Source organism: Myiozetetes cayanensis, unplaced genomic scaffold, assembly GCF_022539395.1.
Source record: "Myiozetetes cayanensis isolate MyiCay16 unplaced genomic scaffold, myiCay2020 scf24, whole genome shotgun sequence".
Lineage (NCBI taxonomy): Eukaryota > Metazoa > Chordata > Aves > Passeriformes > Tyrannidae > Myiozetetes > Myiozetetes cayanensis.
Genome location: NW_026087456.1, coordinates 5,941,211 through 5,958,143, shown reverse-complemented (window position 1 = coordinate 5,958,143; position 16,933 = coordinate 5,941,211). Strand labels below are relative to the sequence as shown.

General features: G+C 42.7%; 1 protein-coding gene across 3 annotated transcripts in view; it reads left to right on the top strand.

Moving 5' to 3' along the window:
• Positions 1 to 16,933, top strand: part of SPATA5 (spermatogenesis associated 5) — a 413,699-nt gene that overhangs the window by 161,671 nt on the left and 235,095 nt on the right. For 2 of the 3 annotated variants that reach the window (XR_007629554.1, XR_007629553.1), the window contains exon 16: positions 1,222 to 7,921. Coding sequence is in view for 1 of the 3 variants with exons in the window: in XM_050320693.1 (XP_050176650.1) it covers positions 1,222 to 1,398 (177 nt within the window). In the remaining 2 variants the exon portion in view is untranslated. Of the gene's footprint in view, positions 1 to 1,221; positions 7,922 to 16,933 lie in introns of those variants that run through there. The other variant, XM_050320693.1, reaches the window with a different exon arrangement.

The following is a 16,933-nucleotide window of genomic DNA, read 5'->3' as shown; positions in this document are numbered from 1 at the left end:
GCATTTGGTGTGGGGTTTTTTTAATAAAGGTCTCTTCATTTTGTAGGAAGGGTTGGGTTTTTTTCTTCAAGTAGCTTAACATTCGTGTTAGAGATGGGGACACAGTCACCTTGTCTGCTTGGGGAAAAGCCTGCACCGAAAGACCAAGGTCCCTCCGTTAACTATCCGGATGATGTATTCCTTATCTCCACGAGAAGCTGGTGCACTAAATCTCGGTGCTACTCTTCCATGTTAGGCTGTCTCTGAAGCCCTGAAAAGCATTAAAATGCGTAACAGCAGTGTTTAGCTTCGCTGCTCATTAGAACAGCACAGAACTAATAGTAATATTGTTGTAACTTGACAAAGCCATCTAAATCCATGCATGTTTTCTTGTGAAAGCTTCCTAAACATGCTGCTAAATCCCCTAAAAAGCTACTAAAGGGCTTTGGCAACCATTAGCAGAGCATAAGCGGGGAACTCCTTTCAGTAAGTGAACAAACAGAGAAAATATGCTGAATAGCCGGACAAATGTGTTTCAGCTGGCTCTTTCATTTACAGATATAAGGCAGCAGTCAATATCAATCACTGTTTTCCCTGTTGCACTGGAAATCACAATATCTCTTTTCATTCCACAAGCTCCTTTCACCACAGTAATGTGTCTTTGGAGTGACACTGGCATCAGTCTGTTTCCGCTGTCTGAAGTCCAGAGAGCTTAAAAACACATTGCAGGGTATGAGACCTTAACCCTCCTCCCTTTCCACACACCCGTCTCCTTCGAGCCTTCCTTTTGGAATTAATTGTTTTTACTTCTTTCCCAGTGCAAAGCTGAGAAAGAGAAGTGCCCAGGGAGCCTGGGAATATCTGCTCTTGCACTTTGGGGACCGAAAAACGTGTGGCTGGTGGTTGGGGTTTGAATTTATCAGGTGTTGTGGGGAGTTTAGCACAAGGCAATACGATTAGCGAGTTAATTTGCAACATGCTGTTATATGAAATGTAATGTTACTGCGGTTTGAGTTTCGAGCTATATCCTGTTTCTTGGATGTCCTAATCGCCCGCAACCTCATTTATTAAATAAATTAACAAAAAAAAAAAAAAAAGTTGGAAAAGCTCTGCTTGTGAGTACCTGGCATTTGGAGTGTGTTGATGATTTTGTGTTTGCTTTCTTCCTTTCGAGTAATATATTTTATAATAATTATAATAATAACCCTCTGTGGTTGTGTTTTCTTTATTGTTTCTTTGCAGATAACAGCAGTCTGTAGAGAAGCAGCCCTTCTGGCTCTCCAGGAGGACATCCATGCCCAATCCATCACGGGACGGCACTTTCGGTGCGCGCTGAGTGTCGTGACCCCGAGGATTCCCGACTCGTTAATCCAGTTCTATGCAGATTATCAGCAGCAGAGTGGACTGCACACACTTTGAAAGGCAAATGTAATACACACCCTGTTCACAGGGCGAATAGCAAATTTCCTTTGTAAAGCTGTCAGAAGCCAAAGAATTTTGTATTGAGAGGGAGTGGAGTATCCAAAGTTAATTAAACGCAGAATTACTGTAATAAATGTCCACGTGGAAGTTTTGAGTGTAATGGATATTGTCCTAAACTTTATATTTTACCATTTCAGCGGTATAAACTGCGTTTTACGGGTAGTAAGATTGCTGATTTAAGTTAGTTTATCTCAGTGTATATCCATTTTTTTAAAAAAATTATCAAATTCTGAAATTTTGGTGGCTTCTGGGCCCTAAAGAGAGAACCAACAAGTGCCATTACTGTCTTCATTTGTTGCTGCCTCAGCCACAGTTTAGTCCCAGGGACCATCCCAGTGAGGCAGAGACCCGGGGAGTGGCCTCTCTATAAAAAATGCTGAAAATTATTGTGAATCTTTTGATTTATGATCTCCAGCAAAGCTGCCAAACAGGCTTTCCGAGATAAAGCTGAAGTATCCTGATTGATTACAGCCAAACATTTATCTTTGGTCTTAACCAACTCCTGTTCAGACCTACTGGCAAGAAGGCACCTTAAAAACTGTCCATCCCTTGACTAACCTGAGCCCACAATGAAAGATTTTTGTTGCTGATGTTTGTTTCCATCAAAATAAATAGGCATGTTGATTGGTTAAATTTAAAGCTGGCCACTTTAATGAATCCTAATTAATGAATAAGAAAACCTCCGTGCAAAAAACTGTTATAAATGACCACAAAATACTCGGGGGATGGATAAAATCTTTTTGAATTATATCTTTGTCTGTTGAAATGGTGACAGGTCCTTGTGGGCTCTCTGCTCTTGCACTTGGGATGAAATGCAGTTGAGCAAACTAATATCCTTTTTTTTTTCCCCACAACAGAAAGACTGAGCTTTTCCATTCCAGGCATAAAAAGTAGAGGGAAAGGTAAACCAAAACCAATCCAAACCTTAAAAAAAATAATAATAATTAAAAAAAAGGAGACAAGAACCTAAAATTCAGTGGGTAACTCTGTATTTTCCTGGTATTTTGCAGGTAAGTAGAAGAATTTACAGGTCAGAATTTTATTCAAGTCCTCCTTTTATTTGTTGAAGTAAACGAGATATGACATTTTGGGCTTTAGGTAAGGTTATTTTTTGGATTTGTTCATTGATGGTTCTGAAGACTTTTCTTTCCTGCAGCCATTCTATATGTAAACCTGAGAGAGTAGTAATTGTTTAGAAATTTATATCATTTTATGAGGAATTTGTATATCCAGAGATATTTCTACTATATTTACTTATCAGTATGAAATGTAAAGAGTAATTTCTTCACCTTGATTTTGGCTTTTCCCCTCCTTACTTAGTTCCACACCATACACAATCTGTGGCTTTTAAGCAGAAATCTGATATTTTTACATGACCACTTTTCTATTACTTTTGTGCTAACCTACTGTTTCTGTAATTAGCATTTAATTTTACTAACACTGACAAGGATTAAGGGATGAGGAAAAGCAGGCCATTTACTTAGTTCAGCTGATCTATGTGCAGGTTTTTTTCTTTTTTTTCATTGTTAGTCTCTTTAATAGTCCAAAGGCAGAGGGAGTTAAGAAAATTATAAAGTGGAAAAGTTTGCCTTGGAGATCAAGACTGCAAATGAAGCTACTTTAGTCTTCTTTTCTAAATTCTCTGTGCTCCAGCTTGGAGTTCAGGATGTGAACCATTTATCACAACCATTACATTTCTGATGTTTCCAAAAATTCAATGCCATACCTTTATCCCCTGGCACTTTACTCCAGTGTCTGTTCCTGAAGGGAGGAAAGAGAGACTGCAGTTTTTAGCTGCCAATAGTGAATTCTGTTTGTAATTTTGTAGCCTAAAAATAACACTCTGTGATGCTCTATATGAGGAGCAAAACGAGATGACCATTCCTTGGGAAGCGCTCAGATTTATTGGGAACATGCACCAAGGCGTGAATGTGAACTGAGAAGCTGCAAGGGAGGCGGGTGGGAGCTGGCTGCCCTTTCCATTTCTGGACTCCTGCTGCCATCAGAGGGAATTTTGCACACTGAATTTTAGGACGTTTAGGACGGAATGCTGGCCCACATCTGTTGTTTGTGCCTTGGGAGAAAAAACCCATCCCTGCAAATATTTATCCTCTCACCCTCATGGTGCCACATTTATGGTCGAAATGACACCTGCCTGCCTGAAGTGATTTTGGATGCAGGAAGATCACCTTTTTATCCTTGAGTTTGTGGAATTTGATTTTTTTTTTTTTTTTTTGAGTAAGGTATTCTTTAAAAAAAAAAAAACAGGCGGTGACAAAGTTTTGAAGTCCCTGGGTGTCTGTTGCTCCCAAAAGTTCTGTTCGGAAAACTTTGCCAGTCTGGCGCCTCTCAGGATCTCAGTCCCTCCCAGGCCACTGATAAATTGAGATTTAAAGAAAGGTACGGTGATTCCCCATCTCATTCCTAATGACAGGAAGCTGTTATCATGGACTAAGCAACTTGAAACCCACTCATCAGAATTCCACAAAAATAACCAAAAATTCATTTTTGGTCAAAACACACCATCACTGTAGTCCTTTCATAATCCAGTTTGGCGAGAGCTTTTTCACCCTGAGCCTCTCATTGGAACTTACTGATGAGGGCACTGTAGGACAGAGCACTCCAGAGGCATCTCCTGTTGGCCTGTCATTTGAACAAGTGGGTTTTAGCTCAGAGCTGAACTTTTCACAGCGTGTTTCACTGAACACATCGTGCCTTGGCTCTGAGTCAAACCTCTTGCAGTGTGAGGCCGTGTAAGCCCGAACACCTCTGTGCTGCAGAGTGAATCAAAGAGAGAGGGGATCTCTCTCTGCTGCTGGGTTAATCCCTGTTGTTGTTTGGGTGTTTCTATGAGATGTTATTTTAATAAAGTGATCAGGGCTCAGTGAACAGAAGAGAAGGCGTCTGAGAAGAACATCTATCTTTCTCCCATCCTCTTTTTAACTGAGACTTACTTCCTAGACTTCTTTACGTTCTTTAGAAACAGAGTCTTTTTGCTGCCTGCTATTTTCTTTTGCAGCCGGTTTTTGGCCCAAATCCTGCCTGAGTTGCAGAATTGTTACCTTTAAATCCAGCTTTCCAATGTTTCAGGCACATTTTGTTTAAACACAGAACCTACCCTTTTCCTCCAATGACAGCGTCTTGCAAAATGGCATCAAATGTTTTTTGACAGGTTTGCCAGAAATGACCAGGAGAATATTTATGATCAAAATGCAAAAATGTCTTCCCTTAAAAAAAAAAAAAAATTTAAAAATCAGTCCTGTGTTCTCCTTAATGCATAAAACAGATTTTCACTGCACATACGGTATACAATTCTTAATCCTGGAAAAAGAATGAAGTTTATTGTGGATAGTTTTTCTGCAGTCTCTGAATGAGAGCAGAACAAACAGTTTACTCAGCTCAGGTGCGAGGGAAAAAAACATCAGGGACAGAATAAAGATCGTTTTCAGTGGTGGTTATTCAAAATCATTGAATTTAGACTTGTCAGCCCTTTCAAACATTATGTCCTTAAAGTAGAATTTTTTTGTGTGGTTTGTGTGTGCTGGCTCTCTTCCTTTTAGCTTCTTTACTCATTTTAAATGTCAGAGGGTGGTGATTCCCTTTCGGAAACGGGGCATGTGCCAAACACAATGCTCCTGTAACTGAGCATCCGTCCACTAGTGCTGTGGGAAGGCTGGGGCTGACGTTTCCTGGTGAAGGAGACCTCAAACTCTGCTGATGGGCTGTGGAGAGGCAAAGGCCCCTGGAAGAATTAGTGAAAAGCAGGCATAAAGAACTTGCCTTGCTTCCTGTGATCCCAAAGTTGGGATAAAACTAGATGTGGTCCTCACTCTTCTGAGTTTTGAGATGACTCCTGCTGATGCAGTCAGGGCCACGGGAAGTGGCTTGCTGTAGGAGCACAGCTACTTTTGGCAAATTGGTTTTACATTGTGACCCTTTTGTATTTAATGATGTAGTTGTCGTGAATTGGAATAATTTTTGTCTCCTGTGAACCCCAAAGTCTTTTACTCTTGCTGATGCCTTTTTTTATTTGCTTTGGCATGAAAGAAAACACCGCAGGTGATCTAATGTGTGCAGTTTGATAAGGAGCTTTCCCGAGGGAGTAGGTGCAAGAGGCTTGCAGGATTGCAGTTGTACTTGGGCATGTTTTGCATGGCAGGCTAACATCTGGAAGACACATATTTCAGCTGAAACCTACTCCTAATCTTGGGGTTTGTGTCTGCTCTTTCTGCTACCGGTTCATTCATTAATCTTCTCTGTAGCCACGCGTTTTCACCAGGGCTTTATACGTTGTGCGTTAAGTATTTTAAATGGTGCCATTCTTTCCTGCAGGCTTAAATCCAGCAGCTCGGGAGCCCTGATAGGAGAAGGAGATGTGTGTTTTCTCTGTGGTGAGGGGGAGAGAGCCCCGCTCTGTGTTTGCATGGCAGGCCTCCAGCAAGAGCGCAGGTGTTGCAAGAGGAGGCAATGGCAACCAGATGACATTCCTTCCCCTTGAACTAGTGTGGAGCCAGTGCTCAAATAGATTGTGGGTCCAGCAGTTGGACTGGATGATCTTAGAGGTTCGTTTCCAGCCTAAATGATTCTGTGATTCCTTCCAACAAAATTTCAGGCTAGTGCGTTGTCTGCACGTGCCTGTGTAAAAGCCATGGCAATAGAGCTTGGGTTCATCCAACTTAAAGATGAGGGGAGTGGAATCACTCTTGGCAAGCACTGGAAAGATACTAGAAAATGGTCCAGACAGTGATTTATCCCAGCTGAGGGCTAAACTACCTTTCTGGAGGTGCTGAAGGGGCAGCTGATGTCAAGAGAGACCCTAAGCACTTATCTAGAGAAAGTGCCTTGAGGTAGATGAAAGGAATTGAGAGCAGCAACTCTCAAAATATTGAGAAAAATATTTTATCAACTTGTGCAAATATATCCTGTTTGCATAAATGGTTCTGGAAATGCCATTGGTCTCTTCCTCTCATACCACTGTGTGTGTGTGGGATGGCAGCGTGCTCTTAACCACACACCCCACAATTTTTTTATCTCATTTACCAACACAGAGGAGTTTTCACATCCCTCTTTGGTAAAATGGCTCTGCATCAGCCAAGTGTGGAAAGGGCTTTGATAACCTTCAAGGTGAAACACTTGTCAGCTCTCACTTTATCCAGGAACGGATTATCTGGGCTGTGGAATAATGAGGTCATGTCTTTCCTCCACGCCGCTGGCAAGAGCTTCAAATTTCACACAGGGGCAGCTGCTTACATCGAGCCTGCCCTGCTTAATGCTGCTTAAAGCTACCCCCCTTCTCTGTCAGCGAGTTTTCCCCAAACTGAGGGTGTGAAATGTGTTCACACAGCCTTCTTTGCAGGACGTGTGAGGGGGTTTCGCGGTGCTTGGGTCGCTGCGTTATCCCAGAGTGGGTTGGGTTGGATGCAGGAGTGCAGGGTGCAAGAAGCAGCAGAGTGACTTGTGTGTGCTACTGCAGCAACAAACCCTGCCTGTGAGGGATGGAGAGGAGGATTTGGTGGGTGGCAGGTGAGTGTCCCATCCTCAGCTTGCTGCGCTGCCTCTGCTCTAAACCTGCAGCTTTAATGCAGAGCTGTTGCACTGAGAGTGGCCACGGACATGAAAGATCCCTAAAGCACACAAGTTGTGGGTGTTAAAGCCTATGGGTGCTTAAGTAGATTAGCAAACAAACAAATCCTTTAATATTCTGGAATGCTTCCTCACCACCTAAGTAGGGATTATTCCACCAAGCCTGCAAATTCTACCCTTCTACCTAGTGTGCAGTCTGCCTTGCAGATAACTGTGCTCTTTAATAAGCAGCTCTCTTAGGTTAAAAGGAAAATATGAAAGCATATTGAAAACTTCAAGAAGAGCACAAAAATGGCAGAGAGACCTGTTAAAAATGTTCAAGACCCCGTGAAAACTGAGGTTACTGCAGTGCTGGCAGTAGCACCCATAGGATGCTGCACCAGAAAGGTCCCTGCAACAGAAAATTGTTAGGTTTAAAATTTGTTTTACAGAGCTCTCCACCCTTTTTTTGTACAAATATGTGACATAGCTCAGCCACCACTTTCTTCCTAGCGCTGTAAATATCTTGGCTAAACTGTCAGCTTTCTATCTGAAACGTGTAGAAACAACCGGTTACCTCGGTCTGATTCCGCTTCCAGGCTTTCATCATCTGTAATTTTGGTAAAAAGCTGCTTTTGTTAATGTGTAATGCATCATAGTAACCGGTTACACTTTTACTACAAAAGGGTGTTTTATTTTCCCGAGGGATGAATAGTAATCAAGGATCAGCTGGTAGTGCCAAGTGCCCTGATAACACAATTGGCTGCATACAGCTTTGTTAGGCCCCTTCCTGCCCTTGCCGGGAAGACTTAAGAGAAGATGTTGGGAGAGCTGTTCTTTACCTACTTGGCTGTTGGGGAACTGAATTTTGGGATCACTTTGTCTGCCGGGTGAGAAGGTAAGAAGCGCCTGCTTTGAGCACGTGAGGCCCTTACTGATTAATGATGGTGAGGGGAGGCTGAGAGAGGAGAATAGAATAGAGAGCGTGCTTGAAAATAAACACGTGATTTAGGAAAATTACCCTGAAATTAATCGCTGACGGATTTTAATGTGGAGAGGTGAGGGGGCTGATGTAGTTGGAAGGAGACAGAAACTGAGGATTCTGATTCTAATCAGAGTAGGGGCTGATTTGTGTTATTTTGATGCTGATTTAGGTGAGCTGGAGGAGGGCTGCAGTGACCCTGGCCCTGTGGTAGGAAGTGTCTCCCTGCTAAGCACAGAGTGAAATCTGGCTTTGATCTCATTAACCCCATCAGCACTGGATTAGCAGATGTGTTTCTGGAGCTTGACTCTCAGACACTTGAGGTGTATAGAAAGTGGCAGAGATTACTTCAGTAGAAAAAGATAAGACATTGATTCTTCTCCTCTTGAATTTTTCCGAAAATTTACTACCTAGTAGAGGTATCAAGAGGGAAGAGGGGACTTGTTCCCCTTTTCTCAGTGAGAAGAGGATATGTTGGGAGAACAAAAATCTTAAGAAAAAGCAGGGAGGAAGAGAGATGAGTAGAAAGCATGTGTAGACAGTTTCCTCTTTTCTTCTAAGTCTGCTCATTGTTTATTTCTAAACTCCACAAGAAAAACAATGAGATGGAGAAGAAGGAAAACCCACAGCAACAATAACAGGAAGAGCATCTTGGAGATGGCTTTGCACAAAGGTGGGCTTTATGTCTTGCAGTCAGTTCTGTTAGAACTGGACTTAACCTGAATATTTTGGCAGTAGTCAATATCCTTAAGTGCCCTATAATTTTAAACTGGATTTATCCTATTGCATTGTCTTGGGAAGGAGGGACACAACCACAGAAGCTGAGCCCAAGCTGTGCAGATCACTTAGAGATTTCTGATTAAAGAACAGAATATAAAAGTAAAGTTCTGTGTTAGCTGTAAAATTCCACTGTTACATCAGTTAAAGATCCCCCTTCATGACCTTCATAGTGGTGTGTTTGAAAGGAAAATAATGGTGGTTTTGACTTGCTGAGACCCTCCAGTTGTAGCACACTTGCACTGTCTTATGTGAGGGCTGGAAACAAAACTCATATAATAGCCTCAGGTTTTTAATCTCTGCAAAACATAATTAACTGTTTGAAAGGGTGGTTGGAGGGTTAAGCTAGGAAGAATAGACTAGTAGTATAATAACATCTATATTAAAAATAATAAAAAAAAAACCCAACCAACCAACACAGATGTAACGTGTTATATAATCTCTCTTAAACTTGCTCTGGGAAACCCTCCAAGAGCCAGTGTCAGTCTCCATTTTGTGCAAGTCTGTACATAACCTCTATAAGAATTTGTGTGAAGTTGGGTGGGGAGACAGTGAAAGAAAAAGTCAGAACAGAATGCAGCCTGACCAAAGTCTTTGGGTGACGGCGCGCTCAGAGCAGGGACGGGGGGACGTTTGTTCCTTCGCGGGTCTTCCCACCAATCCACCCCCTGGGCACAGGTGGTTTCCAGAGCCTTGTCCCTGCAAATGAGCAGGGACATCTCACTCATCATCGAGCAGCAGTCTGAAAGGCTTCTAGGTGTATTAACCTCCTAAGTAATTACTGGTTTGGGATGTTGTGTTGAAAAATAGCCACCTTTCTGTCAACTGGGTGCTGCCATGCCTTGGGAACCATGCAGTGTGTTGTTCCTGGCCCTGTCAGCCACACAGACAATGCTTGTGTTTGTTGCTTACAGATACAGCAATTAATTTAATGACTACCAATAAATAATATATATAGTAATAATAATAATATATGGACCATACCACAGGGCTACTTGTTTTCCAGGAGCTTGGTCATGCCTGTGTTACCATAGGTGGTGGTCACATATCTCCCATCAGAGAATAACTTGGAGCAAAGTTTGAAGCATGTTGTTTGGATACAGGGGGAAAAGGTGCGGAAAGCAGAGGAATTATAGTAATATATCCTTTTGTGAAACGTGAGAAAAGCTTTTAACACATTTCTGACAAGAGACAAGTCCATCTGTATTGATCCATTCTTCCTGCTCAGGTCCTGTCAACCTCTGTTCAGTCCTTTCCGCTGTCCTCCTTCCCTTGAACTACTGTCATGACACCTTTGGAAGACATTTCTCTTAATTCAGGCGTTGTGATGCTGCTTCCTTCCCCATTCCCTGCCAGGAAGGATTGCTTTGCTCTGCACAGCTCAGCAGAGCAGCGAGTAGCGCTGAAAATATTGATGATGTGGAAGTGATTTGGAACATGGCACGTTTCCCCAAACAAACAAGTAATGCAGTAACATTCATAAGCTTTGGCTGAGGGTGTCCTGTCCGGGGAAGGCAGTGGGATATCCAGAGAAATGGGTAAGGAGATCAGGATTTGACTTGCCTGCTTCTATTTGCCTGAGGCCAGGCTTTCTCTGATAAAGATACGAATTTCTCCTCAGGGCAAACTAAACTGTGATAAAGTGTATTGCAGAAATTTACACTGTGTTTGGGTTTGCAAACAGTTCAGTTGGTCTCCAAGAAGTTGACTTTTCAGTGAGGCTGTGCCACTCATTTTGTATCACCGAGATTAAAAAGGCATTTAACCTTTGTGTAGTCCACAGCACTGGGAACTCCAGTGTCTTTATTTTTAGCCAGAGCTTGACTGAATATCATTGTGATTTCTCTTGAAATCAAGTGAAACACACTGAGAAAATATTTTTTCATTTTATTTTGTCTTAATTCAAAGCCCAAGTTTATAACAGAGCCAGCAGATGAGCCATCTTCTGTCTCAACTACCTTTAATAGCAACAGTAGAGCTAGTTCAGCTGTTCCCTAAGGAGTAAATTTGAAGTAAACAGTGAAAAATTCCACATTTAATACATCTCTCACATTTACTTTGCATCTCTGTAGGTACAAACCAGTATACGTAAGGGCATCCAAGTACCTAACAGCACAGGGAAAGATGGATATGACTTAGGAAATGCATACCTTGGAAGTTCTCAGCATGTCAGCTTGGTTTCCCTGGCATGGTTTTTCCTTTCAGCCTCCCTTTTCTTTGCCCAGGGAGGTTAGACAGTAGGAATTCTCCCTTCCTGCCTTAGAAAGAACTCTGTGATCAAATGATTCTTTCTGTGTCTTCCTAAAAAGTGCTGAGCACAGTGACTTTAAAGCAGTTGGCACCCTGGAAAATTAGGTCTACAGGAGCTAATGAGTCTGCAGGAGTGTTTGTAATTGATTCGAAGTTGTTGTTTTTTCATGTGGCATGTTTAAAAAATACAGCAAATGGTTTGGAAAGGTAGTTCTTGACACCAGTCCAGCTTCAAAAATGTTGTTTTCCATTTACTTCCCATGTTTCAAACTGTTTGTGTGTGATGAAATATGAGTAGTGCTACTTCTGTGCTCTTGCAGACTTGTGGTGAGAGATCTTTTCCATGTCTTTTCAACCATAAAAGAGAAAAAGCAAGGTGTGGTGTTGGTTTGTTTGGGGTTTTTTTCCCTGTACAATACCTTCAGCATAGACTCAGAGTATGGTAAAATACACTGAAAATTGTATCTTACTTGCATAAGGTTTAAATTTTCTGAAAATGGGGCATTTGGAGGAGAATTAGAAAAGTGGTGTCAGTTTGCTACCAGGACGGAGATGTGTTTAAGTTCTAACAGATTGATGTTTAGGTTTTGATAATTGCCCTCTACAGAGCTGAAATCCAGCCTGGTGATGACAGGTATTTCACTACTTTGAGAGGAATGGACATAAATAATAGCTGAGCAGTTGACCTCAATATCTGCTGAAGCTGAGGACGACCTTTTTTAAATACCCAGAGGTCTCTGTCTGGCCTTCCATGTAGAAAAGACTGGAACACACTGGGGAACTGTCATCAGGGATTTTTTTTTTTCTTTTATTTAATAAACAGGACGTGGAATTACTGCAGACACTGAATTCAGCCAGGCAATGATGTCCACAGTTCTAAGCTAAGATAAAAACGTGTTTTCCATTTTTCAGCTGGGCACAGTTGGCAATTTTATCTTTATTCAGAGGCTTTTTAGGTTGGATTATGCCAGTGTAAATCTACTTGAAGAGCAACAGTGCGGTCCCTCCCTTGTGAATGCTTCAGTATTGCAGCAATGCTCTGAGGAATGTCACCTTGCAGTAGCATCATTGCAGTGTTTTGGAAGGTTAGTGGGTTACTTTAGGGAGAAATTCCATTTTCTGCATAGATTTTCAAAACTAGTGAACTTGGGAAGCAATAGACACAGGATCCTAATTCGGCTTTGAGGTACTTTAAACAGGATACGTTTCAGCAGTAGGTGTGGCCTTTATACCTCGCAGTCCTTCGGCTTCTCAAGAACAACATTGAATTGATCGCAGAAAGAAACAAGAATCACAGGAGTGGTTTCAAAATAGAGGGTTATTGAGGGAATCTAAGAGAGGGGCCACCCCCCTCCCCAACACACATACACACACACACACAGAGTTTTTGGTGTCATAACCTCCCCGTGTTAAGTGTGTGTCTGTACACGTCCTCCTGGGTGAGAGCCAGCAGGAGAGGCAGCACAAACGTTCCCTATGGCTTGTGTGGAATTGGAGCAGCACAGCTACAGCCTCTCTCCCACCCCGATGGAAATGAGGGGGGTTTTCATCAGCAACGTGACAGTATGTGCATGGGCATGTGTGTGTTTTTATGTTCTCTGTTGTCAAAGGTTTTCACAGTTCTTGGTGGGAGAAATCTGGCCTTTTCAACCCAAAAGCTCTTGTGGGATAGTATTTTTTATGCTGTCTCCAAAATGAAGTCTCCTGACGTCATCAATCCCAAAGGAAACCAAGATGAACTTTGATTTCCCTTGAAGAAGAATACAGCCCCTGACACTGAATATTCCTTGGCAGGTAGTTGTTGTTATTATAGAGCACAATTTCAAGATGTGACTAGCAAGCTCTCCTGGAGTACAACAGACCACATCAAACATGCAAGGGGTGTCTTGGCACTTGGCACCTGAATTGCCAAATGCAAAACAGAATCTGTCAGAGAAGTAAGAGAGGGAAAATGAGAAAAGGAAATAAAAATACAGGTGAATAGCAAAATATATTTTGTCATTCTCACAATGGGGTGCAACAAAATACCACTGAGGTCACTGTACTTTTGTAGAGTTGTGGTGAGAGATTTTCCATGTCTTTTCCACCATAAAAGAGTAAAGCAAAGGTGTGGGGTTGTTTTGTTTGGTTTTTTTCCCGTGAGAAGTCAAAATCTGTAAATATTTATGTATTGAAGTGGATGATGCTGCAGCCAGAAATCCATGCGGCTCCTGTGGCATGTTCCTTTTCCTGTAGCCAATTTCTACTCCAAAAGCAACGACAACACCCAAGCTGTTTGAGAACTGGCTCTCTAGACACACACTTTTATAGCATCATTTGGTATCATACACCTGCGTGAAGGCTCAGGGGAAGAAGTTTCTGTGAAAAAAAAAAACGCTTGGTGCAAACTTCTCTTCATGGGATCCGTGGAAAAGCTTCCTCCCTGTTTGCATTCCAGGGAATCCGAGGTGGTCTGTTAAAATCTCACTGAAATGCCTTTTGACTGGTAAAGCAGAACCAAGAACGTGACATAGATGTTAAGCTACTGCTTCTCCACAGAAGCTGCTACAGCCGTGGAGGGAACCTAAACTTTGGTTGTTGACACACCGTTCTTGAGAACGACAAGGGAGATTGTGTTCATTAGGCCAACCCCATCACTCTTGCTAAAAGCAGGCTCAGGTTTCCATGTATATTTTCAAATCAAATTAGAAACGCTGCTGCTGAGACCTCCTTCAGCTGACAGTGACGGATTGCACAACCTGATAAACAGGAGGCATTCCTGGAGCTGTGCTAACACCCGAGTCGCCACAAGTGGTTGGATAATAAAAATCACACACAGAGCCATGTATTTTAAATTAGCAGAGAGCTTTATGTCTTCCTCCAACAAAGCAGCCCACACCTGGGGAGCGGCCACTTCTCCAACAGAAAATGGGAAGGGTTTGTTTCTGTGCAAGGACTCGTGTCTCAGTGGGTAGTAAAAGGCAGCTTGCTCAGTGCTAAGGCAGGAAACAATGACTTGCAGGTAGAATAATTTACAATAGGTGTGAATGAGTTATTATTGGTATTAAGCAATAATGACAATTTTCCTTTCTCACAGTTTTTATTTTAATGCAGGCAGATGAAGTAATATTAGTTAAATAGTTAACAATTAATACAAAGTGACGAATACACGGTCAGTGCCTTAGCAGAGTGTGTTGTGTAAGCGCAGACAATTAGTGTGGCAGCTAAACGTGAAGGCTACAGAGGCAGTTCTCCAAGGGAGAATTAAACTTGATCAGAAAACAAATTACTGTGGATACCTGAAGGAGAGAGGTAAAGGTACCAGTTGCCTTTATGGCAAGTAAAAAGTGATAAATGAAGAGACAGGCTGTGGCCTACACTTAAGAGAAGGAAGCTTTGCCTCTCGTTACCCAAGGAAAACATTGGATTCTCTGATACAGTGTGAAAGATGAGGAAGGGAAAGCATGTTCTCAAACTCTCAACCTATTGTACAGGCTTGGCATTTTCCTTCTGTTTAATTTGTGCTGACTTTGGGCACAGACCTCGCTCTGCAGCATTTCCCCCGTGCTTTGATTCCACGTTCAAGTGCTCATGAAGCGGGTTCACGCTGAGGTTCATCCCTTTGTTCTCAGGTTTGCCTGCCTGCTGCCTGTTGCTGTCTCTTCTGCCTCTGAGAAAAACCGATGTTATCTTGTGAAGTGAAAACCCCGGGTTCTGTTTGCCACTGAGGGTTTCCTGTGTGCCTTTCCCCAGCACTGCGCAGTGATGCCAAGGGGTAGCAGCGCACGGGCCGCACTTCTTCAGGGAGCTTTGAGAGCAGTCCCTGCGCAGAAGCCGAAGAAGAAATCCCCAGCTACCGGTGCCTTTGATCTCAGATAAAGGTCAACCTGTCTGGCAGAAAGCGTGATCGGAAACGCTGCCGCATCAGCCTGCACTTTCTCTTCCTTACCCTGAAGTGATTCACTGTACCTGTCAGGGTAGTCCTTCACCACAGCACCCGTGGTTTTCACTTCGGCTCTCGGGAGCGCCTTTATTCATCTTGTGCACCAGCTTAAGCCAGGACTGCCAGGATTTTCTGTGAGCTGCTAAGAAACAGTCTACGGTGCTTATTATTATTATTATTTTTCATAATTTCCAATCTAAAATTTGGTGCAACTTGAGGCCGTTTGCACTTGTCGTGTAGTATTTATAGGCCTACTAGTGTGTTAAAAACTCAGTTATGCCGCTGTTACCCCAACAAGCACATAAGGGTTCCTTGCACCGAGAGTTTCTGAGGCTCTTTGAGCATTAACACCTACGAAATTCCATCTAGTGCAACCTCTGGGGAGCTGCAGGTTCCAGTTGATTCTCCTGACACCCACCTCTGCAAGATCATCGCTGCCCAGCTGGGAGGGGGAATACCTGCCTTACACATGCTATAGGTAAGGCTGGCACAACAATTTTGTTTGTCATTTCGTTATAAATGGTAATTTGTGGGAAGTTTTTAAATTGCTTTTGGATTCCTCAATAACTCTAGAAGTGTGGAGATCGGTTACTACCCGATAAGTAACTTGCATAAAAGGAAACACATTATCTGCCGAGTTTCCTCAAAGCCATATTGGCTTTGTGACTGGGACTGAGTGCATGTCCTCCTTCTGGACTGGGACCTGTGCCTTAGCAAGGGCCAAGAGATACTGCTTAGGGCGATTTATAACGGCCTTCCCAGGTGGGATGCACCATGGAAGCAGCGTTTCTCATTACTGATAGTGGGAGGATCACAGTTGATCCGATTCATCTTTACAAAGGTGTAGTTCACTACCTAGAAATAAAAGTCGCTTCTAGGAGTGGATTAGGAAGAAAAGCAACCAAAACCTAAAGATGGACTCTGCTTTTATTCTGCCCAACGTGCCTTTTGGCACACCGAAGCTTGCCTCGGGGAGAAGTAGCATCTGCCTGCAGAGGGTGGAGATTATCCCCAGTCCGTGATCCTAAAAGTGAAAGCGGAAATGGTGACTGAATCACAGCTCTCTTGAACTTCATTCTCAGAGGTTTTTTTAGGATTAACTTTGGGCATAGAGGGCTGGTCTCTCTTGACTTGTTGTCAGTGCAGGAGACAGGCACCTTTGGATGACAGTTTGGAGATGGAAAATGACTTGGTTGCATCGGATTCCCGTCTTGTGTGTCAATCCTCGAGTTCAGGCTGTGCCAGGACGTAGTCATAAGGTGCGTCAGCCCTTCCAAAGTGCCAGTTTATTCTCCAGAATGTAGCTCTCCTTTTGCTAACCAAAACTTCTGGCTGCTATAATTTCCAGGAAAAAAATCTAGCAAGATGGCTTGTGCGAGGTGCAGGCACATTTGCTTGAGTCTGTGGAGAGCCTTCTGATTCTGCTGGAGGGTTTTCCCTTCTGTCAGTGAAGTATTAATTCGGGTGCCAGGTGATAGTAAGCAGCTGCCAGTATTCTTGGTTATTTTACTGACCCATCTAAGCCCAGTACTGTGTTTCCAAAATCAACCTCTTACACGTGGCACAGGTTTTTGAAGGTGGTATTAGTTTAGGGATGTGAAAAGAAGGGTGCTGAGGTGTTTTTACAGTAGTATCCTAGGAAAAGTGCATATGGACTTCTGTGAGAACACAGACAATTGCTAAATGTATTTTCAGTGGTGGCACAGAGCCCTGCTACCTGCAAAGGCTCCGAGATGGACTTGCACTGCTAAGGAGTACTCTGCAAGAGTAATTTTTTTCATTTTCTTAGTAATTTTAGGTCTGCAGTTGGAATTGGTTTTTTTTGTTGTTAATTTGAACTCTGATAGGTTCCAAACTTTTCAGAGTTCACTGAAAGTGGTTATGTAGCTTGTGCTCGAGGTGTATCTGAGAATGCTCTTGGTAAGCAACCATATTTTCTAAATCCCCAGCAACATTAATGCTGAATTGGGGGTATTTTT